The 27,300-nt window shown below is 41.9% G+C and overlaps 1 protein-coding gene across 5 annotated transcripts in view; it reads left to right on the top strand.

Moving 5' to 3' along the window:
- SEPTIN11 (septin 11) overlaps positions 1–27,300 on the top strand; it is a 136,147-nt gene that overhangs the window by 47,556 nt on the left and 61,291 nt on the right. For 4 of the 5 annotated variants that reach the window (XM_081812972.1, XM_081812973.1, XM_081812971.1 and 1 more), the window contains exons 3-7: positions 7,351–7,546; positions 14,219–14,405; positions 17,816–17,977; positions 22,316–22,412; positions 23,720–23,888. In XM_081812972.1, the coding sequence (XP_081669098.1) occupies positions 7,351–7,546; positions 14,219–14,405; positions 17,816–17,977; positions 22,316–22,412; positions 23,720–23,888 (811 nt within the window). Of the gene's footprint in view, positions 1–7,350; positions 7,547–13,915; positions 14,071–14,218; positions 14,406–17,815; positions 17,978–22,315; positions 22,413–23,719; positions 23,889–27,300 lie in introns of those variants that run through there. The other variant, XM_081812974.1, reaches the window with a different exon arrangement.

Here is a 27,300-nt window from a genome sequence, read left to right as displayed (position 1 = left end):
ATCCCGGGACTCCAGGATCATGACCTGAGCCGAAGGCAGTCGCTTAACCAACTGAGCCACCCAGGCGCCCCCAGAAGTCCAGTTTAAACTCAGTTAAGAGGCCTCTGCAACTCCAAAGCACGCTAAAAAAGTAATATATTGAATCACGTAATTAAGAACAACTGGCTCTAGGGAATCACAGAGTGTTTTCAAGGCTGGGTCTCTGGTTCTTGATCCTGCTTGCTTCTGCTTGGCTTCATGTTCAGGCTTTTTCTTCATGGGGCTAGTATGGCTTTCAGCAGTTGTTGTTGGCTTAGCAACCCCCGAGGAAAGAACCCGCCGTCCTTGACAAGTCTCGCTGAACAGTCATAGGATGTCTCTGACCAGGCCTGAGTCCTGTGCTCACTCGGGGTGGGATATGGGGTTAGTTAACTACAAAACACAAATGGTGCCCTCTGAGAAAGAAGACATGATCAGAAAGGAGGTTGGGCATGGAAGAGACACACACTGGACAGATATAAACAGCTCTCTCACGATTACGTAAGTACTTTTATGTTTTGGTTTTACACAAATGAGATCATGCTGTTCATATTCTTTTTTTTTTTTTAAACTCTACAGTAAGTCCTAGCTATTCCTCCATGCCAGTATATCTAGCTGACCAGGTTCTCTTCCATGACTCTGGAGCCCTTTGGTTGGAGCCAGCGTTAGCTCTTTGGGAGACAGGGGTCAGGGATGTCAGCATTAAGTATTAAGCATATTTGTCCACAGAGGGTAGAACACATCAAATCCCTTTGCCACAAATAATTTACAGCAAAATATCTGTGTAAGAAAACAACTCTCACTGCCAGTCAATCGTCCATCTATTTTTATTATTTAAATTCAATTAGCCAACATATAGTACATCATTAGTTTCAGATGTAGTGTTCAATGATTCATCAGTTGCATATAACACCCAGTGCTCATCATACCACGTGCCCTCCTTAATGCCCATCACCTAGTTACCTCATCCCCCCACCTCCTCCCCTCCAACAAGACTCAGTTTGTTTTCTAGAGTTAAGAGTCTCTCGTGGTGTTTCTCCCTCTCTGATGACTTCCCATTCAGTTTTCCCTCCCTTCCTCTATGATCCTCTGTGCTGTTTCTTATATTCTACCTATGAGGGAAACCATATGATAATTGTCTTTCTCTCATTGACTTATTTCACTCAGCATAATACCCTCCACTTCCATCCATAATGGTCCATCTATTTTTAAAGTAAGAGTCTATGAAAAAGTATTCTAATTGATCAAAATATTTTGACAGCCACTTAGAGGAGTAGGTGACATTTAATTTAAGCATATCCATGGTACTTTCTTTTCAGCTTGTCACCCTACTGTCCATTTGTATTTTTTTTACACAGTATGCACTTGTGTGGTATTTATAGCATCATTACTTTATTTTCATGTGATAATTATGGGAGGGAATTGAGAATTAAAAAAAAAAAGTTACGATGCTAGTAAGGAAACTGATCATGTTTAACAAAAAAGCCTTGGAATTGTAATTTTATTTTGTGGCAAGAGGTTTTAGGTTGCAAAGAGGGGAAACATACCAGGGCAGTAACTAATCCTGGCATGAGCTTAGTGTAGTTTTAGAGGCCATGAGTTAAATGTCTGGTATTAGAACCCATCTCTGTTGAATCCTGGAAAGAAATGTAATAAAGAGGAGAGTGGTGTTCATTTAACAGGGAAGGAAATTCTTGATGTTAAATTGGATGCCGGAACACCCAGGAGTTCATAGCCGTCCCCCCAATCTTGCTTACAACATGCTAAATCACCCCCAGAGCTGCACCTGTATTTAAACAAAGCCTTTTCTTTCTTATCCATGCTGTATTTCTCTAGGGAATCAAAATTATTTAGCCTTTCTTCACAATTTAAAATTTATATACCTTATTCATTTTCCAAAATGGCATTAGCTCTATGAGAAGCTTCAACATTGAACCAGAAGTATGTAAGTTCTTTGTGTATATACAAAGATGGATAAAATACTGTAACATCCCTGCTTTTGAAGGGCAACCAGTTCAGTAATAGGGTCAAAGTAAATTAATAATATGTCTTGAAAATAGAAATCTTTCTTATAATCCAACCATAGTTGTTTTGAGAGGATGACGGAAGAGGAATAGAAACCATGCAAGTTTAAGATCTTTTTAGCCAAGACTATAGTATGAACATAAACTGTGGAATTTTACACTTAAATCTTTTTTTTTCCTCAAGAATTTTATTAAGTATTTTTTTTTTTATTTGGGTACAGTTGAAACAATGTCACATTAGTTTCAGGTATACATTTTTATCCCATTTTGCTTTTCCAGGAAAGGATTTGAAATGATTTACAAGGTGAAATGAATGAGTAAATGAAAAAAGATAAAATTAACCCCAGAAAATAAAGAGAAGCCAGGAATAGAGTCAGAACTCAAAGCTATCAAGTCAGTCTGTAGCAATTCTATCAGGGATACATTTGTCTCTCAGCCAGTGGTCAGAGCATGGAATGAATCCATTCAGCCCAAAAATACTCACTGAGCACATATTATGTGCCAAACATAAGTTAAACGTTTAACAATGACAGATTTATAGTATTTGTAAAGTAAAAACAAAACAGTTGCTCCCAATGAAACAGTTTCACCTAGAAAAATCTCCGCCATGGATTTTCAGAAGAGATACGGTACGTGTCTCTGCAATTAGGTCTAGATTCCTAAGTATTCCCTAGATCAATGCAGTTAATCCATGCAATGCCAAGTGTCATATGCTGTTCTTTCAAGTCCCTCATGCAGGCTGGTGGTATTAGACAAAGCATGTTTCATCAAAGGTGATTCGATGAGGAGTTAAAACAACACAGCTTAGGTACATAGCTCTCTGATTATCTGGCTTCATCCAAGAATAAAATTCTAGAATATTTAGAGGAAGCAGGCCGACCTTCATGCACAATTATTTGGATAATTGAACAAGTTGCCAGACTTGGCAATCAGTAAAAGGTGCTGAATCATGGGTTGGCTCTTTGACCAATCTACAGTTACCGTCTTTTTTTTTTTTTTTTTTAAGATTTTACTTATTTATTTGACAGAGAGAGAATGAGCACAAGCAGGGGGAGTGGCAGGCAGAGGAAGAGAGAGAAGCAGACTCCCTGAGGAGCAAGGAGCCCGATGTGGGGCTCGATCCCAGGACCCTGGGATCATGACCTGAGCTGAAGGCAGACACTTAACTGCCTGGGCCACCCAGGCGCCCCTACAGTTACCTTCTAAGCAATAATACAATCCTTCTGGGTCTTTTTTTCTTTTTCTTTTTTCTTTCTTCTTCTCCTCCTCCTCCTCCCCCTCCCCCTCCTTCTCGTGTCCAGCTTAGAGCCTGTGGTTTAAATAAGCCTGAGAATAGAATGGAAGAGGTAGTACTGCTTTCCACTTTGATGTGGGTGTCCTGTTCACCAGCCTCCGCAGGCGCAGGAGAAACAGAAGCCACAGATAGCTCTTTAAGAGTAAATCTCGACTGTAACAACGGAATGTTTAGGCAGATGTATTTATAACAGAATAAACAAAAAGCTCTGAAAAATCTACCAAAATGGCAAATCTCAGTATAAATTATCACCATGATCATTTTTTGCCTTCAATTAACTTTTAATAAATGCCTGTTCTGTGCCAGATACTCTGCTAGGGAGTTCTGAAATGCTTCAAAGTTGGTGTTAGTCATTTATTTTCTCAAAATATTGTTATGGTTGTTGGATTTGCATCCAAACCTGTGCCCAGTAAGCTTTCAGTTACTCAGTTAGAATGAAGACTTTTTGCTCTTTTGGGTAGCTCAGAATTCTAGAAGATGCCCTGCTTTCTGAGGATAGAGAGAGGCCTCACAAACTGATGCACTCAGAACTCCCCTAGTTCTGTAATTCCTCTTATTCCAAAATCTGTCATTGCCTTCTCAACTGCTTTTGGTGAATCACACTGCTGCAAGAGTAGCTCTGTCTAATTATGGCCCTTAAAAGCACAGAGCATAGAAATGGAAAACAATGCACTCTGAAATTTAGAGGAACTGTGGTTTTTCCAACCCATTGATTAACCCCGTGCTGTAAGTAGTGCCTGGAATGCTAATAGTTCATAATTTCCACCTTAATGCAAATGACAATTAAAATTACCTTGCCTTAAAAACAGAAAACAAAGCAAAAAAAGCATGCTATTCCTGATTCACATGTGCCTAACTAATTCTCAACCTAGTAAAATGAGATGGTAATTTCAGTCCTGTCTAGGTAACCTGGAATCCTTACCATGTAAATTGAAGTCTTCATTGCTTTGCTTAGGGAAAGAGATGAAAGTTAAATGGGTCACTTTGTACTGAGAGAAACTTTAACCTTGTGCAGAGACCTTTATAAGGTAGTTCTGCTGTTGTTCCTTTGTCCATGTTCTGAAAATGGGTAAATCTGGAAAAGAACTTTGCTGCCCTTGAGAAAGTTACACATGTAGCAGATACTGAAAATGACTCCAGCGCCTTCAGTGTTGAATTGCCTACCAGATTCTAAGTATCGAAGAGTGAGAGCTCTATTTGTTTCTGTATCCATTACATAGTAACTTTGTTTTGCTCAAAGTTATTTTGTTAAGCCATGAATCACGGATATCAGCTATTGAGCTCTATTACATTAGGGAGCAGAGACTAGTTTAGAGATCTTTTATTGATGGGCTTTTTTTTTAAATTTAAGATTTTATTCATTTGAGAGAGAGCCAGGGAGCACAGGAACGGGGGTGGGGGGGAGGCAGGAGGGCAGGGGGAGGGGCAAAGGGAGAAGGAGGAGGGAGAAGCCGACTCCCTGCTGAGCGGGGGGCGGGGGGCGGGGGAGGCTCAATCCCAGGACCCTGGGATCATGACCTGAGCTGAAGGCAGATGCTTAACCATCTGAGCCACCCAGATGGCCCTTGATGGGCTTCTTTGTAAGAATATTCAGGAGAGTAAGGAAGACAGGAAACAGTCTCAACTGTTATACATCCAGACTTTGTGGAGATCTGGAATGACATTCAGGATATTACAGAAGTTCAGTCAGTGTCAGTTGTCCGTTTTTATTGACCATTTTGTCCCCAGCACCCATGCTTGTCACATAGGATGTACTTAAATGTTATTAATGAATAAATTTCGGATACTAAGATCTACTGTATCTATCCGTTCTCTTCCTCCTGTATTCCCAGCTAAATGTTAGTCAACAACACATCTTCTTTTTACTTATAGCCTTTTCTGCCTCAAGGCCTCTGCTTATTTCACTTCCCTCTGTGTATCTTTTCTTTTCTGTGCTATTGCTTTGTGTGTGGATTGTGTATCTCTCCAGTATGGAGCGCTTTCTTAGAGCATAGTGACCAGGCTGCTATGGGTACCTTCGGTCAGGGGACTAGCCCTTGTCCAGTTACCTGTGGTCACTAGCAAGGTCACAGGGTATGGTCTCGCTCATAAGAGGAATGCAGTTATGGCAGGCACTTAGAATATCATTCTGTAATATTAAATTAGAGTCTGACTGGTGTTCAGTCCCATTCCAGGTCAGATTGTAAGCAATGGGAGAACACCATATCAAGCTAGTTCATTGTTGTATTCCTAGACCGTGACACAGAGCTTGGCACATAGTAGGCACTGGAAAAAGTACTGGCTGAGTGCAGCCTGATGAAGGAGGACATTCTTTGATCTTAGATGCATCGGGTACTGCCTAATGGGCAAGGTTAAAGAGTAAGGCAAATGTACTTTAACAGTTTTTATCCTGTAAGTGAATCATTATAGCCAGTGGTAAAACACATAAAGCTTCTAAGTAGAGGAAGCTCAAATCCAGAAAGGCTCCATCCTCCTTCACTTTCGCATTGTTTGAAAGTAATGAGTATTACAGAACCTCAAATTACTGAGTGAATTCTGTCATTACAGTGGGACAGTTGCTTTAAGGCTACAAATCCCAGAGCTTTTTCCCACAGAATTGTCACCATCCTAAAAGGCTTCATAGCAACCCTTTAGAAGAGAAACCTCATGGGATTTGGATTTGTTGAAAGAGCTGCAACATGTTGGTGTGTTTAAATTGAACTGGAAGTGTAATTGGGAAATATTCCAGATTTGAAAAACAAAGGCATTCTTATGGATCATGTTTCTTGATTTCTGCATCCCTTTTTCCACTATCACACTCAGTTGCCACCGCCACTTGACAAGGGTAGGTTCTATTTTTAATTCAACATAAGGATTAGGATTAAGAGACAGTTTTGCTTGACACTGTTTTGGAGGCCTAACTAATGTTCTTCTTGCTCCACATTTGGGTCTCCTCATTTGATTAGTGCAGTGGTCCCAGGTCCCTGCCACTCTTGTTTGCACATGTTAGGGCTTCAGCAAACACCGATTTGAATTATCGATGTGAATTAACAAGGCCACTGTTGCAGGTTGCTTAACCTCATTTACTTTCGTCGTCACAGATATCACCCTGAAACTGGAAAAACTATCTAATAAATGTTTTTCCATCTTGATTCCAGTTGAATAGAGAAGGAAAAATGGAAGTAATATGGAGGAGTCACACAGATGCATAACTATAACTGGAAAATACCAGGCCGTGGGTTTTCTCTCTAATAGTAAAGTCAGGATGTTGTGTTGGTTGAGTGTAAGTGTTCGAACCACATGAACTTGGGTGAAAACCCTGGCTCTGTCACAGAACAAACTGACTTTAGACAAGTTCCTTAAACTTAGCTGGGTCTTACTGCCCCTTCTGTGAAATGGAGGGGACAATAGTGCCTCTTTCATGGGGGAGAGTAGTAGGATTTAAATGTGATAATGCATTGGAAGCCCTTGCTACAGGGCCTGGCACAAAGTAAGCCCTCAGTAACTTTAGCTGGGTTTGTTACAATTGCTGTTATTGTCGAGAGTGTTGTTTTGAAAATGTAATTCTTTTCAACAACATTAGATGGTATCAGATAATTTGGTGACATCGGATAATATAAATGGGATTAGCGTTTTTTCACCTGGTAACAGAAACAAACAATATAGTATTTTTTAAAGTAATGTAATTTTACACACCAATATTTAGGAGAGGAAGAGATACAGTTTATGTCTTTGAAATGTACAAGCTGCCACAGGCAAGCTTACAGGTTCTTCTTCTCTGTCCAGAGGTTAAGAAGAGCATCTTGATCTGTAAGTGCAAGATCTTTTACGCTAAATGGTTTCTGGAATTCATTAAGGCCTATCTAGGGAGGGATTTGATAGATCACGCATGTAAAGAACTGTCTTTTTGTAGTGGGATTTCTGGTGATACTTTTACAAAAATTTTACAAATATGAGTATGAGAAATTCCTGATGAACTGAACTGATGTCTGAGAGGCATTGACACATTCTTATGTCTCCCTTGTGGTTATGTAGGTGAGACGGGCATCGGCAAATCCACGTTAATGGACACTTTATTCAACACCAAATTTGAAAGTGACCCAGCTACTCACAATGAACCAGGTGTCCGGTTAAAAGCCAGAAGTTATGAGCTTCAGGAAAGCAACGTACGGCTGAAGTTAACCATCGTTGATACCGTGGGATTTGGAGACCAGATAAATAAAGATGACAGGTACATCTTGGGATTTCATGGGGATATAAATGGATCAGGAGATGGCAGGACCTGTTCTGGGTAAATTCAAAGGCTAAATGTTCACTAGTTATGGGGCTGGTCTTCTGTTGCCTAAAAGAAAAGACATCCTTGTTCTCTGAGAAATTTTCTTAGAATGTTCTTCCCTGAGGTCAGAACCAGACAACACAGTTGATTCCAGCTAGTGTAAGAAAAAAGGGATTTCTTAGAAGGAATAAGTTAGCTTACAGCGTTTTTCCAGGAGGGTCATGGAACTAGATGTGGGGGCTTTCCCAACGGGAAAAGCAATCTAGATAAACACCCCAGTATTCTACAGGACAATTGGCAGAAGCCCCTGCCACCAGTCACCTTATATAATTTGGTACCCATGACACTGCGGGGAGGTCTCTAGAACCTCCACCAGTTCTGTCCCGGATAACCACATGCCTTTACCATCACTCGCAAGGAGAACAGGTGTGGCCTGTGTGTGGCCTCAGCTGTGTGGTGCTCACTCCCTGCTTCCAGGTCTTGTATAGCTGCGTCTGATTGGTAGAAACTAAACCACATCTACAACACGAGCTGCGAGAATCTGGGAAATGTGGTTTTTGTTTTTGTTTTTTGCAACTCTGCAAAATAAGAAGGCATTAAAGAGTAGAGGAATTCGGAATGAGCATCTGCCATGCTCTCTTAGTCCCTGAGGCAGATTGGGATATTTGACTTAATCCCCAAATTCTTGCAGATTTCAATGAAAACTGAGAGTTGATGAGAAATCATCTGTAAGAAGCCACAGCCCAGGATTTAGGAGACCTGGGTTATAGCCTGGATTCTGCCAATGACAAGCTATGGGACCGTGGCAATTTATCTCACTTTAAGGGAATGTCACTAGACGTGTGATACTGTGTACCGTCCTATTCTTAGGCAGAGGCCTAAGGAAGGACACTGTGAAAGGCAAGGCCTGGAAGAGGGTGTGGTAGTAAGGGAATTATCCTGTATTTTGAAGTCTTTAGTCAAAATGGTATTAACTCCTAAAACCTCAAAGTGAAGAAAGCATTTTTATGGAAGATCTGTTGGAAAAATCTTGATTTCCAGCTGGAACTGGATCTTGCTGTTGATGTCAGTGCTTGGTGTGAGGCACTGTGAGTCCTTCTGTGAAGTATCTGGGTCTTCCTCTAGGCCGCTAGAGAGGTGGGCAGCATGCTGGGTGCAGAATTGCCAAATCGAGTCTGAATGATTGTGGTTTCAGTCAAGCCTAATGAGGAATTTAGGTCGACTGGATTAAACTTTCCCTCTCTATCCAGTGGGGTTTGTTGAGCTATGAAGTAATTTATACAATAAACTATATATGTGGAAGAAAGGACATGTCTAAACTGCTTAAGAAATAAGTTATTTTCTAAGAATTGTGTTCCAATAGTTTGTATGTAGATAGAGGCTACTACCTGTAAGTCAGTCTTATGTATTCATTCATTAAAACCCATTCAAATAAACTTGAAGATATAATTATAAAATAATACAGTTAGGTTTTATTTTTATAAAATGTGTACTCAATTTATAAAGCCAGGTAAGTTTGGCTCTTCTGAGTTGCTGTATGCCTTTATTTGAGGGAAGCTGTTAATCTTAAAACTTCCTGGTGCTCAACCGATATGTTAACCTCAGTCCCCAAATATGTTCACACTCCTTTTCGAGATCATCCATCCTATTCATCATTCTTAACATCAAATATCTTATGACTATTTAAATATTTTATTCATTTTCTTTTTTTAAGATTTTATTTATTTATTTGAGAGAGAGAGTGAGAGAGAACATGAGAGGGGAGAGGGTCAGAGGGAGAAGCAGACTCTCTGCTGAGCAGGGAGCCCTATGTGGGACTCGATCCCGGGACTCCGGGGTCATGACCTGAGCCGAAGGCAGTCGCTTAACCACTGAGCCACCCAGGTGCCCTATTGTATTCATTTTCAAAAGAAGTTAGAGAAAGTTAAAATTGTCGCAGGTCCAAAGATGATTCTAGAAGGGGGCTTCCAGAGACATTTTTGTGCAGTGACAACATAATGGGAATAAAACCCCAAGTCAGTAAGATATGTTTGCTTAGGGCTCAGAAATTTTATTAGTACCAGAGTTTGTTTGTTTTTTTAAGAATTTTCCTCAAAACTGTGTATATTGTATGCATATGTTTTATCAAGAGGAACTTGGAACTATTTTTATCTAGAATGTGTATTGCCTAGAGATATTTTAACTACCCTGGTATATATGAGCAACACAGTAATTAGGAAGAAATATTTAATTCATTCTCTAGCTGAGCACTGAGCTCCATTTTATCTATAGAGCAATTTAAATGCTCTTCAATAAACATTGTCCTGTAATAATAGGAGCAATTGTTAGATGTAGTGAGAAGGATTTTATTTCGCATCTGGTCAAAATGAACTATCTGTACATTGTGCGGGGTGGGGGACAGCTAAGCTCAGACCCTGCAGCTGAGCTGTTGCTCTTAATTTATGACCTCAATGCCAAGGAATGATGGAGAGGTTACTGCCTGAAGGCTGTTTGTAATACCAAGTGAAATAGATGTCATGCTTGTGCACTCCCTGATTGGAAGGCAGTAACTGGACCTTTTCAGGATCCCTTCCTGCAGGAATGAGAACCATCTTCCAGCATCTTTCTGCTAAGACTCCATGTGCTCTTCCCGCTCAGAGTCATTGCCTCAGTGGCTGCACTGAATTGCCTCTCCCCAAGTGGGGATTTTCCTTCAGCCTGCTGGTTTTCACTGGCCGGCACTGAACAGCAAGTGGCTACTACAATACCAATTCTCCTATTTGCAGCTGGAGGCCTCTTTAAGAAATTATCTGACTCATTTGGGTCAAATAATAGTTTCCAAGGAGATTTAGAAGAGAGGAAGTGTGATATTAACCTAACCTAGATACCAAATATTTTTTTCTTCTGAAATTTCTTGACAGCTGTTGCATAACCTCTTTAAATGGCATTTAGAACTCTGTCCCCTAGAAGGCATTGTTGACATTGTTGACTCTAAACCCGAATGACTGTTGTTTAAAAAAATTTTTTTTTCGGACAGTCTGCTTCCATAAAAGAATTGGAAGTGAGATATGCATTTTTGCATTGATACGTAACCATATGGGAAGCAATGTGCTGTTTCTCTAAACCCATGATTATTTTTACTACTTTGCGGATGAGGCAAGCTTTTCTGCCATGAATGCAGGACTTTAAGAATGTCCTGGCTTGTTTATGTAGGCTTCAGTCATGTCAGCATTCCTGCATGACTATCTGCCTGAGACTGAGCTAGCTAGAAGGAGGCAGGAAGAGAGATCTGGTAAGGTTTCCTGTTATGTTTAATAGCAAGATTAACTCTTCATGGTTTAAGGGCTTCTTTGTTTTGCTGTCTGTATTCTTCAGTGAAGAAGGGAAGGGGTCTGGAGAAGAAGGTAAACCAAGTTTTGTCATAGAACTGGAAATAGAATAATTCATTTGCCCCACATTTGGGAAATGGGAGATAGAATGTCAATGGCATGTCACTAACTGTAATGATAATCAACCCTGAAAAGCATGAATAATTGAAATCTTCAAACTCACCAAATCTTTGTATCAGAGTTATAAAATGGTATTAAAGTGGACCATCTGGTCTTTAATTTCTGTTTTTATCACACTTTCTGATGGAGGTAGTTGAGAGATAAGGAAAACTAACCTTAACAGCAAGGTAGAGAAAAATAGATGGGAGGTATCTGGCCATATGTAAAATGGAGAGTCGGTCCCTGAACAATGGTGTTGGTTCTTTTGCAAGAATGATCAGTGGGTAGCTTGGGTGGATAGAAAACATTGTATAAAGTATCTTTTTCCATCAGTTTCAGGGTCAGCCTCTGTATTTTATTGTGGATTCTGTGGCTGGAGGTATATGAAAAAAATGAGTTGTGGGTAAAAAGGACTATCCCCATGCCTTAAAAGGAGACAATGTAAGGACTAGATTTGATTTTCCCTCCTCCATTTTCCTCTGCTTGGTATGACTGTAATCCAGAGAAGCTGGAATTGGCCAAACAGAAAATAAATGGGTGTCCTTTCTATAAGAATGGAAACTAGCAAAAGGCAAAATTGGGATTATACTTCCTTCTCTTTATGACTGTGAATGTAGATAAGAAGTGGAAAGGAGTAGGAGAAGAGGGGCAGATCATTTGTTTAAAGGATTATGAAGGGGAATACAAAACTACTGGCTGACTTAAACACAGGGAATACTGATTTTGGTAAATAGTTCTCCTGAAATACATTTCTTTTTAATTTGTTATAACAATTAGAAGTTAAAATTGATGGAATTTCATGCTTGATTGTGTGTGTTGTGGGGGAGTAAAAGGGGAGGTCCCCGGGTGGTGTGCATGGGGGTGCCATTCACCAAGCGAAGGAATACAGGGAAGTGTGGGTTTGGGGGCAGGATGAAGAGTCCCATCTTGGACACATTTAGTTAGAAGAGCCAATGGAGATATCTTGTAAGCAGTTGGATGAATGGTGCTGAAACTTGAGTGAAAGATCTGGGCTATGAGCAGAGATTTATGAATTATCATCACTTAGATAGTAAGTAGAACACAGGAGTAAATGTGATTTTTCAGGGAGATCACGTAAAGGGAAAAGAAGGAGATTGGAAGATTAGCCAGAGCTCCCTGACAGGGGAAGGCAGAAGGAAACCCAAGATGTAAGAGGAGAACAAAAGGTTTCTTGGGATATATTGAATCCAGGGCAGAAAGCATTCCTCCCTGGAAAAGGAGAGGTGTTATGCTTCCCATAATCTTGGAGGATCAGAATCAACACCAGAGGCAAGAGGGAAATTAATAGAAAGCAGAAGCATACTTGGAGCACTGTTGGGGAGGTGGTGCTGAGAGGCTAAAAATGAACTGGTGAGGCAGGAAGGAGCAATTGCTTGTGAGCTGCTTTTCCTTTCCTTTCCAAAGAGGGTGTTGGAGAAAGACCCTGGTGTCCCCAACACTTGCCTCAGTGTCCGGAGACGGAAAGATGAGGCCTTGGGCTGGCACGGGTGGACCTTGGTGGAGTGCAGGGCACAAGCTCAGCAGCAGAATGGTTACCATGAGCCAGGTGAGGGTAGGGTTCCTTTCTCCCCCTTCTCTTTCTAAAAAGTCAGGCTTGCTTTTCTCCTATTTGTTTTTTATTATTTTTTATTATATTACTGTGAAATAGTTATATCCTACTCTTCTGTGCTAGTCCTTTACACATATTAGCTTATTTGCCACAGTAGCTCTCTGATATAGGTACTTTTTTGTCCTTGATTTACCTGTGAGGAAATTGAGACACAGAGATGTTTAGTAACTTGCTCAAAGTCACATAGGTAGTAAATTTGTGGAGTTGAAGTTGGTTTGGCTTGAATCCATGCTTCTAACCACTATCCTATGATAATATTATTAATATTGTTATGTAATACCTACCTGTGTTTTAAAGTGCAAAATATAGAAGAAATTTATCACTTGCTCATTCTTTCTATTAGAATTTATTGGGATTTCTGTTGTCGTATTTAGAACTTTGTTATTACAGAGGCATATCCTGCTTTTTCTTTAAACCACTAGGGATTTTGTCTGCTCAAATTGAATCAGTGGATTGTGATGAGTCACCAAGGAAAAATATCAAAAAACTTTTTTCTGAGTGCTTTCAGTTTTTGGTTATAAATATATCTTTTGTTTTGTTTGTTTGCTCTCTCAGGTTATCTGCTGTCATCCATATTATCAAAGATTTGTAGTTCCCTTTCAAGGATTTCAGTTTAATATATGAGTTAGGGGAGCCAAGTGTTGAAAGGTTTTTATTTCTGACTTCTGAGCAGTCCCCTGGAGACCTGAAAGTTTATAGCTTTTCCACAATGACCTACCTAATGTACTGCTGAGTCCCTGGAGAACATCTGGTTTATTGAATGCATATTCCCAATATACTATTAATGATTATGGTCAATTAATAGAATCATACGTAATTATTCAAAACAGATTTGAATTTGAATTATGATTTGCTGAGAAGGGTTACAAAGTTTATCTTCCAATCATAAAATTTCAGAGTTGGAAGTAATCTTAAAGCTCCTAATCACCCAGGCCCCTCAGTTTATAGATGAAGCTGTGGAGGGAGCACAGAAGAGCTCCCACTAGGTGATACCATTGCCTGAAATTGAAAACCACTTTCCTTTTGTGCACCAAAGTCAATCAGTTGGCAGAGGCTGTCAGAATCACTTTATTAAGACAGATTCTGAGACTCCGTTTTAGCCCAGCAGGAGAGAATGCCACAATCTCTTAGTAGTGTCTTCCATGGGAAGTGACAGCATGGTTCACATATTTATAATCTCTGTTTTAAAGGATGAATGTTAGCCAGGAGAATACTAGGAAGAGGTCTGTTCCCGGTACGGGGGCTAGCGTGAACAAAGGCACAGAGGCAGATGAAAGCTTCGTGTGTGTGACTGGGACAGAAGCGGTGAGCCAGGGAGGGAGTGGGAGAGAGGAGCTTGAGAGATGTTCAGGCACCAGGGATGGAAGGCCCGGGATGCCCAGGTAAGGCTTTGGGGCTTTAGCTCATAAGCAAGGGAGCCATTGGAGACTTTACAGAAGGATTGTCCTGCACTGAACTGCATGAGAGGTTTACGGCTAGAAACATGCTCATTTGAAGGTGTGTTTTACAGAACATTCTTCTGCATTCTAGCTATAAGCCAATAGTGGAGTATATTGATGCCCAATTTGAGGCCTACCTGCAAGAGGAATTGAAGATCAAACGTTCTCTCTTCAACTACCACGACACCAGGATCCACGCATGCCTCTACTTCATTGCCCCCACTGGCCATTCCCTGAAGTCTCTGGATCTAGTCACCATGAAAAAGCTGGATAGCAAGGTACCCACTACCACCCTGGCCACTGTCCCCTCTCCTTTTAGATCACCTTTATCTGAAGGCCCTGATTTATTTTCTCCTTTTAATGTCATTTGGTTGTATTGTTTTGTTTTACAAGACTGTTTTCCAAGCAGTTTTAGGTTCACAGCAGGGTTAAGAGGAAGGTACAGAGATTCCCGTATACCCCTGCCCCCACATCAACACCCCCACCCAATGGGCACGTTGTCACAGTGGGTGCACCTACATTGACACGTCAGCCCCCCAAAGTCCATGTTTATATTAGGGTTCCCTCTTGGTGGTATACATTCTGTGGGCTGGGACACATCTATAAAGACCTGTATTCCTCATTATAGTACACAGAGTACTTTTCCTGCCCTAAAACTCCTCTGTGCTCTTGCCTATTCATCCCTCCCCCCTTCCTCCAACCCCCTAATTGTCTTTTCTGGTTTAAGGAACAATAGGGTTTAGCAATGTGAGAAAAATGCTTCAAAACCTCTGGATGTTAGGCTAAACAAAATAAAACAAACAAACAAAACCATGGAGCTCTTTACCAGGTATTTTTAGTTCTTAAATTAGCACCAATGGGTGCTCTGATGAGGGATGGGGAATTAAATAGTGGAGGCACCTAAAAGGTCATAGGAGGGGTTAAATTTAGGGAGATTGAAATACAAAGTCACAATTTGTTTATTTTCTTAAAAGCTTTCTTTAAATTTCTTTGTTAAAAGTCTTTAAAAGTTTGGCTTTAATATGAAGTTTTGAGTGGAAAAAAAAGGAGTTAATTTTTTTTTTTTTTTACTTAGGTGATAAGGGCAGTCCGATTCCTTAGATTTAAAACTGAACTGTACCCGTGTGTTTTTACAAAGTAGTTTCCGTTTGAAACCTGAGCTTTCCACATTACTAACCTCTCCCTTTCACAACATTTGAAGGAAAGTCCTGATAAGTTTGATAACGTTTAGTGACCTACTTTACAATTAATTTGATTTTTTCATTTTGAAATAAATGGAAGACAGTACATTCTGAAAACAAAGAAGCAAACGACAATGGGAAGGACCCCCCAAAAGAAGCTGTGGTGTTTTCTCTCCTAACCTTCTTTTTGAGTTCCATGAAGAGTCTTACCGTCTCTAGAGGGTTTTGTTGGGTGTTATTTTTTTGTCTAAACAACACTGTTGGAAAGATGCTCTCTCTCCAGAGGAACATGACAGAGAACACTCAGAAGACCAGCCTGTCCCCACGGCCTCTGTCTGAACTCGCGGCCAAAGCGCCGGCCGTGGCTGACGCAGAGCCAGGCTCCTAGGCTTCCAGCACGTGCAGACGCTCGGGTTTACAGAAACATAGTCTGATGGCCTGAGTGGATTACCGCAGCTGGAGTGCTCTCCCGAGAACACACGGAAACCCTTCTCCATCACATTTGTTTCAGCTGCATTTAGCCACGGACGGCGGAAGGATCTGGGCCGCGAGGCAGGCTCCCTGGGCTGTCCTGTACTGACCACAGGGCTGCGGGACAGGCAGGGACGGAGGAGGGCTCCTGACTGAGGCCACGTCGGTGGGCCAAGCCAGGCTAATATTCAACAACAGGGTTATGCTTAGTAGAGTTGAGTTAAAAAGGGAAAAAAGGAACGAAAATACGGCAAAGTAAACACAGCTGGAAACAAACTAACAAAAAAGTCCCCAGAAAGCAGGTTAAACTGCCTTCAAAGAATCACTATTGCTGTAGAGCTGGGCATGCTGGAGAGCATCTGAAAATGGTATTTGCAAAAAGGTTTATTGATACAAGCAAAGTGAAGAGTTCAGGCTCTTAACTATATAGGTCACAAATATATGATAATTCCAGAAAAGATTTTTCAAGCACTTGCTACCAAGGAAGATTTTTTTTTTTTTTTTTAAGTTTATTTATTTGTCAGAGAGAGAGACAGAACACTGGCAGGCGGAGTGGGAGAGGGAGAAGCAGGCTCCCTGCTGAGCAAGGAGCCCGATGCGGGACTCGATCCCAGAACCCTGGGGTCATGACCTGAGCTGAAGGCAGACGCTTAACTGACAGAGCCACCCAGGCCCCCCAGGGAAGAAGATTTTAAATCTAAATTGCTTTGTTCATCTATCTACTCTGATCAGATTGGCCCAAGAAACTATGACGCCCTGCCATTTTGTCTGTAATATTAACTGAATGCTAAGTGTGTACAAAAGATAGCCAGTAAGAACAAAGGGCAAGTGTTTTGTTCCTCGGGTCCTGACCCACACATTTCCCCACCACCAGTGTGTTTCTCGGTCTGTGACTTGCTGGATGAGCCTAGGCACGATGAGGGTAGGAGTGGGTAGAGGAATAGGGGAAGAATAGGTTTTTCTATCCACATGTCTCCTCATTGTGATGTATCAGAGATTTTGATTTGGCTCTTGGAATAAAAGGAGAAGCAAAGGAAGTAAAACATGACCAAGAAAACCTCCTTAAAGACTCCCTCATTCTCTTGCTAGGACGGCTTTCTCACCAAGTCTGTCTCTCTTTGCCCTGAGCTGGGTGGAGAGCATGGCCCCAGGTATCGGATGTCCGTAGTGTCTTATGAAAGCTCTGTACCTACCACGGAGTGGAGGACAGTTAATCTTAAAAAAGGAATTTTAAAAAAATGTGCTGTGTGGACAGTGCTGGGGAAAGTTGGAAGAATGACTGACGTTGGGGTTTGGGGCTTGTGCTTGAGGGTGTCCCTGGCTTTCACGCTGGGCTTTCTGCCACGGTTGTCAAACTTGGCCTTCTTCCTGGTCTTTGTAGCCTGTGCCCTGAAAGTGAGCCTTGTCTTTGGCACCAGGTCTCATTCTGGTATGAAGAAGTAATGTGATAGAAACCAGTGTTTCAAGAGAATTAGTTGGTATGATTTTGAGAATTTTAAAAGTAGGTGAAACTGTTTTTGTTTCAGTGAATACGTAGATTCTCCACTCCTAGCAGTCATTAGAAAAAAAGAGAGGATGTTACCCTGGGAGAGTTGGATATTCCACTGTTCTGACTAACACAGTCTTGGCTATTACACTGTTAGGAACATGCTAAAATCAAGCTCCTAAAGTAACTGGGAGGGGTCTAAAAGGAGTGGTTGGTTATTGAAAGAATAGGCTTTGTTATCGCTATTTGTCATAGAGTAACACTTCCTTCTAGTCTGTTAAAAAAAGAAAAAAAAATGAGGTAGCACAGAAGAGGAAATTACAAGCATGCTCTCAGTGCCAGATGGGAGGAAGTAAAAGTGTTCACAGATGGAGCTAAAAGATTATCCCATATCTTCTTAATTTTGCATCTGGGCAGAAAATCTGATTTTCAATATCATCTCTGTTTTTTAAGTGAAGCTTTACAATTTTTGTTGTTTATTATGTTTCATTCATTTGTCTTATTTTTCTTACATTGGAATTGTGTAAAAATAGATGTGTTTGTTTTATAGGTGAACATCATTCCAATAATTGCAAAAGCTGACACCATTGCCAAAAATGAACTGCACAAATTCAAGAGTAAGATCATGAGTGAACTGGTCAGCAATGGAGTCCAGATATATCAGTTCCCCACAGATGAAGAAACGGTGGCGGAGATTAATGCAACAATGAGCGTAAGTCCTCAAGTTAGGAAGAACCTACCAGTAATTTTCCTGAAAGCTTTTCTTGGTAGCAGCATTGTAGAGTGACTAGAACCCTGGACCGGGAATCTGATTCTTCAGTGTGGTCCAGCCCTGTCACTATGGCAAGGCATTTAACCACCCTGCTCCTCAGTGTCTCCATCTGTCAAATGGGAAACTTAGGCAAGCTAATCTCCAGTTTCCTTCCCACTCCAACAGATAAGATTTCTACAGCCAGTCTTGTGGGAAGGGAATGCCTGCCCGCACCATCTCATACAAAGCAGCTTACAGGAAATAGATCTCTGCTCGTTTCTGGCATTGTTGGCGGAAATATGTCCACCTGCCTCATTTTGACTTCTGTGATGGGTTCCTGCCTTTCCCTCCTTTCTGCTTCTCCTACCCTTTCCTGAACCATTGGGTTAACTGGCAGTCGAGGTATAATTTCTTCACCTCACAGGCAGGATGGTCAGAAAAGAAAGGACAAAAGCTTCAGCAATTCTTAGGTGCACCTGCGATACGATGTCTCGTGGTGAGCCTCCATGCTGCCCGCTGACGCCTGCATCTTTCCCACTGCCTCTTTTGTATCTCACAGGCATGGCTCATCTCTGGGCCACAATTACTATACTTTTTTTTTTTTTCCACTTAGGAATGCATAACTTCTGTAAAAGTAGCGTTCTTTGCACATAGTAGATGCCCAATGATGGTTTTTGGAATTCTTAAAATTGTAGCTTAGCTTCAGTGAAGTGCAATTAGAAGCTATTAAATAAGTTGCCTTTCCCTGGATACGTGCTAAAAAATGATCCAAAAGGATGCTATTGGCAGCAGAAGTCAGTCTAAGTTGTGGTAGGTTGAGCTATGTTCTACTTCCCTTAGATCTGGTCATGAAAAGTGTCTAATGAAGTCATTAAATGCACTAAAGGCACTGTTGTTGTTGTTTTTTTAATTAACAGCTTTATTGAGATATAATTGATATACTGTACAATTTACCCATTTAAAGCATATAATTCAGTGGTTTTTAGTATATTCACAGGGTTGTACAACCATGGCCACCATCAATTTTAGAACCTTTTCATCACCCCAGAAAGAAACTGTGTACCTTTTAGCAGTCAACCCTCTAACCATTCCAGCCCTAGGCAGCCGCCACTCAACTTTCTTATCTCTGTGGATTTGCCTATGCTAGACATTTCATATGAAGGGGACTCCTACTGAAGCTCATCTGGAGAATTAAATGCCTTGGTCAAAGCCAGCTAATAGCGGCACTGAGATTTCAACCCTGGTCCCACATCTGTGTTGTTTGCCATCATAATTTAGGAGAACAGGGTTATACCACAGAACTCCTTGTTTCTTCGGTTCAACACACAGACTTTTCTTTTTTTTTTTTTTTCTTTTTCTTTTAAAGATTTTATTTCTTTATTTAAGGGAGAGAGACAGAGAGAGCATGAGCTGGGGGAGAGGGACAAACAGACTCCCCTCCAAGCAGGGAGCCCGATGTGGGGCCCGATCCCAGGACCCCAGGATCACGACCCAAGCCAAAGTCAGACGCCCAACTGACTGAGCCACCCAGGCGCCCCCAACATACGGACTTTTTTATGTAGTGCTGTTTCTTCCTTAAGTTATTCCTGATATGCCTAGGACTTTGGAAGTCAATGCAGCTCCTCCCCTCTCTGGGACTATTGTATGAATTTAAAATTTAGGAGCTCATTAAAGCAAAGATAGCCCAGCTCCACTCTGTTCTAGTCTGGTCACAGTCTGAGTTGTATGACCCACTGTGGCTGCCATGCTCCTGTGGTCAGGATAGTAAAGCCTCTGGAACTTCTGGAAACTGGGAAGCAGACTCTTCCTGAGGAGATGGCCTGAGGGGGTGTGAAAGGAAGGTTGTCATAGGGGAGAGTGACTGCTCTTATTCAAAAGACAGAGCTGAAACCAACAGTGAACGGCAGTGAGGGGTTTGGCCATCAGGACCACCGCAGCATAGCAAGCACCCCGTGGAAGGAGCGTGTTCCCACTGCCGGGGGGTGGACCACAGATTCTGAATCAAAGCACTTAGAAGAGCTGTGGTAGAGGGAGTTCCTAAGCAGGATCGAAACAGGTAGCATGTGAGGTCTCCTCCACGTCTAGAACTCTCTGGTTGTGGGTACCGAGAGCTTTCTTAATAATCATAGCGCCTGACGTTTCTGACATCTATGGAGCATTTACTGTGCACCAGCCGCTGCTCGAGCCTTCATTTACATTTAGTGCCCACACCAATCCCGTGGGTAGGTATTCAGGTGAGAGGAGACGGCAGCCCGCCCCTCACGTGGCACAAATGTCAGCGGGGCCGATGGGAGTGACGCCTGCGGAGCAGCTAGCTCGTGTTACGGTGTTGTCAGGAGCTCGGGTGGGGCAGCACTGGTTTATTCTGTTGCAGAGCCGTGATTTGGGATGTCAGTGTAGGATTCGAGAAATAACGTGAATGAATATCTTCTAATTTTTTCTTTATTTCTCTTCCCATCCTCTTAAATCATTTTGGATGGTCATGCAACTAAATTTGTGTTAAATTTCTTGGAAAGAAAAGAGCCATGAATCTTGGCTCTTTCTCTCTTTATCTGATTAATTGAGCTGGTTGTCCCAAATTAATCTTGTTCTTCAACAAGAAATTGTTTTTTAGGCTCTCCATTGCAAGCAATTCCTGGTGATGAAATCCCACGTGATAGGTGGAAAACAGATTTCTTTGGCAGTTGCTTTTGTCCCTTAGGGTGAGCAGAGAAAACGGTTTTCTTGGGTCATTACACCAAAATGTTGGCTGGAAGGGTCCTGGTGCTCCTCAACTTCAGGGAACATGTTACAGTTCCAGACTCAGAGTCTGAGAAAGAGAATGTGCTTTCTTCCTTTCTCCAGAGTGTGAGATGAACCAGAAAATAGAACTATCTTGAGCATCTGCGAAATACCACTTGGGCAGCCTGGGCTGAGGGTTATGCCCTCTGTGGGAGAGGATTTGGCTTTGAAACATTCTTGTCTTTCTCAGCTTCTCTGCAGTAGAAGAGCAGTGGATCAAGGAACTCGAGATAATATGTCTCGGAACAGCCATTTCAAATCTTCTTATTCTTATATGCTAATAGAAAAAAGGTGGAATTACTATCCCTTTCATCCCCTCCTCCCAGAATGTAGCCATAGGTACCAAAGAAATCAATGTGGAACAGTCCGTTGTCTTGAACACCACCTCTGCTTGAGATAAGTCTGGGCTGCAAGGCTTGGGCCAGTAATTTGGTCTAAAGTGTATTTCTGACTTGAATTTTGTGCAATGGCCAACTATCTAAAGCAATGCTGTTCAATAGAAATATAATATGAGTCACACAAGTAATTTAACATTTTGCAGTAGTCACATTTAAAAAGGTAAAAAGGGGGTGCCTGGGTGGCTCAGTCGGTTAAGCATCGGACTCTTGGTTTCGGCTTAGGTCCTGATCTCAGGGTTGTGAGATCAAGCCCCATGTCGGGCTCTGTGCTCAGCATAGAGTCTGCTTGGAATTCTTTGTCCCTTTGCCCTTCCCTCTGGGCTCTCTCTCTCAAAATAAAGAAATAAATAAATCTTTAAAAAAATGTGGCAGAGGTGGCATTATAAAAAAAAAAGTAAAAGGGAATGTGAAATTAAAAGCCTTACTGAATATATTCAAAATAGTATCATTTCAACATGTAATCAATATAAAAATTAATGAGATACTTTGACAGTAAGTCTTTGAAATCCAATGTATATTTTATAATTACAGCATATCCCAATTTGGATGAATACTCAAGTTGCTTCTAACATACTTGAAAGTTTTTCAATATGAAATAACTACCAAAAAGATAAGTTTCCTCTAATGTTTGCACCCACATTGAGCAAACTGGTTCTTTTCTTAGAAGATTTGAGTTTGAAGCAAAATGAAGTGTAGTCCCCAAACAACAGAATTTTATTTAATGGAAAAATATTTTATCTTCCATTTTAAAATTTAAATGTAAATGAATTAAAAGTAAATAAAATTAAAAATTCAGTGTCTTAATCCCACAAGGCTCATTTCAAGTGCTCAGTGGCCACACATATTAGTGGCTGTGGTCTTGTACAACACGAGTCTGAAGCTTCCTGTGTGGGTGCAGACTCCTGCCGCTTCCCTTGAAGCTAGCTCCTATCACCTAGTCCGTATTTGGTTGTAGAAAGGGTGGGGTGCACGCAGCCCAACCCCACTGACCTGCAGAGCCCCGACCCTCTCCTCCCTCTCCTACCCTCCCTCCCTGTTTTCTCCTGCCACCAAGTGAGGCCTGCAGAAGAGGGCGGAGCTGGAGAAGGTAACTCGTCTCTGTCCTTGTGTCGCTTCCCAGGTCCATCTCCCATTTGCCGTGGTCGGCAGCACCGAAGAGGTGAAGATCGGCAACAAGATGGCAAAGGCCAGGCAGTACCCCTGGGGTGTGGTGCAGGGTAGGTGCGCAGTACGGGAAGGGTGTCTTCACATTCAGCCCCTGCGGTGACTGTCCACGTTCCTTCCCTCCCTGCTGTGTTTGGGGAGGTGCTCAGCCGTAGGCAGGAGGAAGAGAGCAGTAGGGTTAGACACATGACAGTCGTCAAGCGAGGAAGCAAGACACGGTGACCAGGTAGGTAGACCGTGGGGAGAGGTGAGTGCAGAGCCCTAGTGCCTGTGGTAGCCCCTCAAGAATGTTGGCTTGTGCGGCAAATTCAGCATACATTCCTGATGGAAAAGAGTTCTTGCCTAGCAGTTTCAGCCACTCTCATACCAGTTTCACCAGCAAAGTATAAAGAAGCTGCAAAACGTTTCTTGTAAATAAGAGGATACTTGTTTCTCCATTATCTCTGGAAAACTTGTCTTCCAGTTAAATGTTATCTCAGTAAATACTGGAGAATTATAAGGCTATCTGACCTAGTTTGGCACTGTGGGACATGACCACAGTCTCTGATCTAAAGAAGCTTCCCATATGTTGCTTGGTTCCCATATGTTGCTCCCCTTGTACCTTTTGAAGGAAGATGCCCAATGCTAGAGGTTAAGTAGGATCACTACAGAAAATTCCTTCATTGGTTTAAGATCTATCAGTCCTCCTTTTCTTTTGTTCTGAATAAAGGCAATACATCTGTGGGTTTAAGATCTATCAGTCCTCCTTTTCTTTTGTTCTGAATAAAGGCAATAAATCTGTGAGAAGTGAGAAGAAATTACACCTTTGGGATTCCTGGGAAAATTTTAATTTTTATGACTATTACCTATTTTTCTACAATAGAACTTTTTTCATAGTGTTGATAAAATTAAAAGAAGCGGTATGTAAGAACTGCCTTGTATACTTCCAGGGGGCATGGAGTAGTGGAACTAGACCTGGCTTTGCAGCCCGATGTTGGGGTGTTTAAATGTAGACTCTGCTACCTCTACGCGGGAGGTCAGCATGCTCATCACAGCCTTGCTTCTGCATCTGAAAGGCAAGAGTCGCAATGCCTACTTGGCAGAATTATTCTGAAGAGTAAAGACCATATTTACAAACTTCCTCCTGCAGTGCCCTGCCTCAAGCAGGCCCTCTGCAGTCACTCGTGTCATCAGTGTCATGGTCCGTGTTGTCAGCAATCTTGTCCTCATTGGGAAGGTGAGGTGAATCCAGTAAAGGTCTGCAGATGGCTTTGAGACTTCAGAGATTTCAGGAGCGATGGTGATCACCTCTTGAAAGTGTCACTTCAGATTTTGGGGACATCGTTGCTAATAGCCACCCCCACCTTCCCATCTCTCGCAGTTGAGAATGAAAACCATTGTGATTTCGTGAAACTTCGGGAGATGCTGATCCGTGTGAACATGGAAGATTTGCGAGAGCAGACTCACACCCGCCATTATGAATTGTATCGGCGCTGTAAGCTCGAGGAGATGGGTTTCAAGGACACTGACCCTGACAGCAAGCCTTTCAGGTATGAGGGCACCTAGCAATCAGCTGTTCCCTGGATAGTGGCTTGAGTGGTGTGTTGGTGCATCATGGAAATGCTTATTGGATTGGGGCGCCTGGGTGGCTCAGTTAGTTAAGTGGCTGACTCTTAGTTTCGGCTCAGGTCATGATCTCAGGGTTGTGAGATCGAGCTCCACGTTGGGCTCCGTGCTCAGTGGGGAGTCTGCTTCAGGATTCTCACCCTCTGCCCTTCCCCCTGCATGGGCTCAGGCGTGTGCGCATGCGCACACACACACACACACTCTATCTCTCTGTCTCTCAAATAAATAATCTTTTTAAAAAAGAAATGCTTGTTGGATTAAGAAAACAGTGACAGAGGGACCTGGTGGGGACACATTAGTAGCATAATTGCCAGGCATCGTGATCACTTTATTGGCATTATCTCAACTACCCCATGTAGTTGCTGTCATCATCCTCCTCATTTACAGGTCAGGACACTAAGGCACGGAAAGTGTAAACAACCTACCCAAGGTCCTGTAAGTAGAAAGTGAACCCCTGCTCTGCACCACTCTACTCACAGAGGCACAGGGCCCAGCCCAGGGGTTTACCGAGTTGTGGCCGCTCATTCCAGCGTGCTGCGCTCGTGGCTGCCGGCCAGGTCTCCCTTCCCAAGGCTCTTCCCAGCTCTCAGTGGTTCAGTATAATGCTAGCTACTAATGAGGAGGAAGGGGAATAACTTGTAGAAAATGTCTTGTGTATTTTCCCACATCATCGATGGATGGAGACCAAGAGGCCCAACGTGAAGGGGAGAATACCAAAATTAATGTAGACTTAGCAGCCTAGCAAAGGCCCCGTCGCTGTCAGAACCTGGTGGTGGGGGAGGGGCGGCAGGGGCTGAGTACCTTGGCCACGGAGTGGTAAGGGGAGGTGGGGATCCTGGGCCAGATTTACCACCTCTGGGCTCGGCAGAGGATTAGCTTTGTCCTTCCTGGGCCCACACAGCAGTCTTAATGGAGATTTCAGTTGAGGTGATGAGAGGTGTGTCTGGGCACACAGTAGGGGCCGCAGTTCCTTGGAAAAGACTATTTCCTCCTCTGCTGCCTCTGTTTTTGGCATTTAAATTAAAATTCCTCCTGCAAGCCCAGGGTAAGTGCCCACTAGGAGGCGGAGTTGCTGGGCGGTTCCAGCTGGCTTCTGCAAGGCCTCCCTGACTTCTGGGACTCTGGGATGGTGGCAGATGTCATCCAGGCCTTCTGACTTGTAGACAGTATGCTTTATTCACACATCTTCTGCTCCCATTTGGTTCCATTTCTTCTGGTCTAAGGTTTCTTTGTTTTGCTTTTTGTTTTTATACCTCACTATAATCTCACATTTGTTTATTTTTTTACTGAGGTATAATTAACATACAATATTTTATTAGTTTTAGATGTACAACGTAGTGCTTCAATGATTCTGTGCAGTACTCAGTGCTCACCATGAGAAGTGTAGTCACCAAGCAACATGAGTACAGTTTCATTGACTATATTCCCTGTGGTGTACTTTTCATCTCCATGACGGATTTATTTTATAACTGGTACAAACTTGATCTGTTTCTATCTTCTTTTATTTATATCCATCTTCCTCTTTATTTCATCTATCACACCCCTCCCTCCACAACCATCAGTTTGTTCTTTATATTTAAGAGTCTGGTTTTTGTTTGTTACTTTGTTCATTTGTTTTTGTTTTAAAGATTTATTTAAACACTTGAGAGAGAGAAAGAGAGAGAGAACAAGCAGGAGGAGGGGCAGAGGGAGAGGGAGAGTGCACTGAGCACAGAGTCTGACTCAGAACCCGATCCCACGAGCTGGGATCATGACGAGCCGAAACCAAGAGTTGGACGCTTAACCGACTAAGCCACCCAGGTGTCCCTATTCATCTGTTTTGTTTTTTAGATTCCACATATAAGTGAAATCATATGGTATTTGTCTTTCTCCGCCTGACTTATTTCACTTAGCATAAGTTCCATCCATCTTGTCATAAACAGCAAGATCTAATTCTTTTTTTATAGCTGGATAATATTCCATTGTGGATATATGCCACATTTTCTTTGTCCATCCATTTATTGATGGACGCTTAGGTTGCTTCCCTATCTTGGCTGTTGTAAGTAATATTCAATAAACATAAGGTGCATATATCTTTTCAAATTAATATTTTTATTTTCTTTGGGTAAATATCCAGTAGTAGAATTGTTAGATTGTATGATATTTCTATTTTTAATTCTTTGAGGAACTGCCACACTTTTCCAGAGTGGCTGCACCAGTTTACATTTCCACCAGCAGTGTGTAAGGGTTTCCTTTTCTCCACATCCCCACCAACACTTGTTACTTCTTGTCTTTTTGATACTGGCCATGAGGTGATATCTCATTGTGGTTTTGATTTACATTTCCCTGATGATGAGCAGTGTTGAGCATCTTTGCAGGTGTCTGTTGGCCGTCTGCATGTCTTCTTTGGAAAAATGTCTGTTCAGATCCTCTGCCTATTTTTTAATTGGATTTTTTTGGTGTTGAGTCGTATAAGTTCTTTATATAGTTTGGATATTAACCCCTTATCAGCTACCTCATTTGCAAATATCTTCGCCATTCAATAGGTTGCCTTTTAGTTTTGCTGATGCTTTCCTTGGCTTTGCAAAAGCTTTTTATTTTGATGTCGTCCCAGTAGTTTATTTTTGCTTTTGTTTCCCTTGCCTGAGGAGACATAGCTAGAAAGAAAAACAAAGCTGGAGGTATCACAATCCCAGATTTCAAGATATGTTACAGAGCTGTAGTAATTGAAACTGTGGTACTGGTGTGAAAATAGACAGAGAGATCAGTGGAACAGGATAGAGAGCCCAGAAATAAACTCACACTTACATGGTCAGTTACTTTACGACAAAGGAGGCAGGAATATGCGATGGGGGAAAGAGAGTCTCTTCAACAAATGGTGTCGGGAAGACTGGACAGCTACATGCAAAAGAATGAAACTGGACTGCTTTCTTATACCATACACAAATATAAACTCAAAATGGATTAAAGACCTAAATGTGAGAGCTGAAGCCATAAACTCCTAGAAGAGACCACAGGCAGTTTCTCTGACATTGGCCGTAGCAACGTTTTGTGGATATGTCTCCTCAGGCAAGGGAAACAAAAGCAAAAATCAAGTACTGGGGGACTGAGGTTTCCTTTTTGATAATGAAAAGGGGGAATAGATTATAAATATACATCCAAAGCCTTTACTCTTTTCCCTATATAAAAAAAATAAGTAGAGGAAAGTAGACTTTCTGAAATACTTGCTCTCATTTCAGTTACTGGGAACTCTGGAAATGGTTTGTCCTCTTAGAAATCCATCATTTAAACTCAGATGTCCATCTTGGTGCAAGCAAGATCATTTGGAGCATCAAAACTGGCTTTGAATCAACTGAC

Source organism: Leptonychotes weddellii, chromosome 2, assembly GCF_054177405.1.
Source record: "Leptonychotes weddellii isolate Sample4059 chromosome 2, ASM5417740v2, whole genome shotgun sequence".
Classification (NCBI taxonomy): domain Eukaryota; kingdom Metazoa; phylum Chordata; class Mammalia; order Carnivora; family Phocidae; genus Leptonychotes; species Leptonychotes weddellii.
This window is presented reverse-complemented; position numbering and strand designations above follow the sequence as displayed.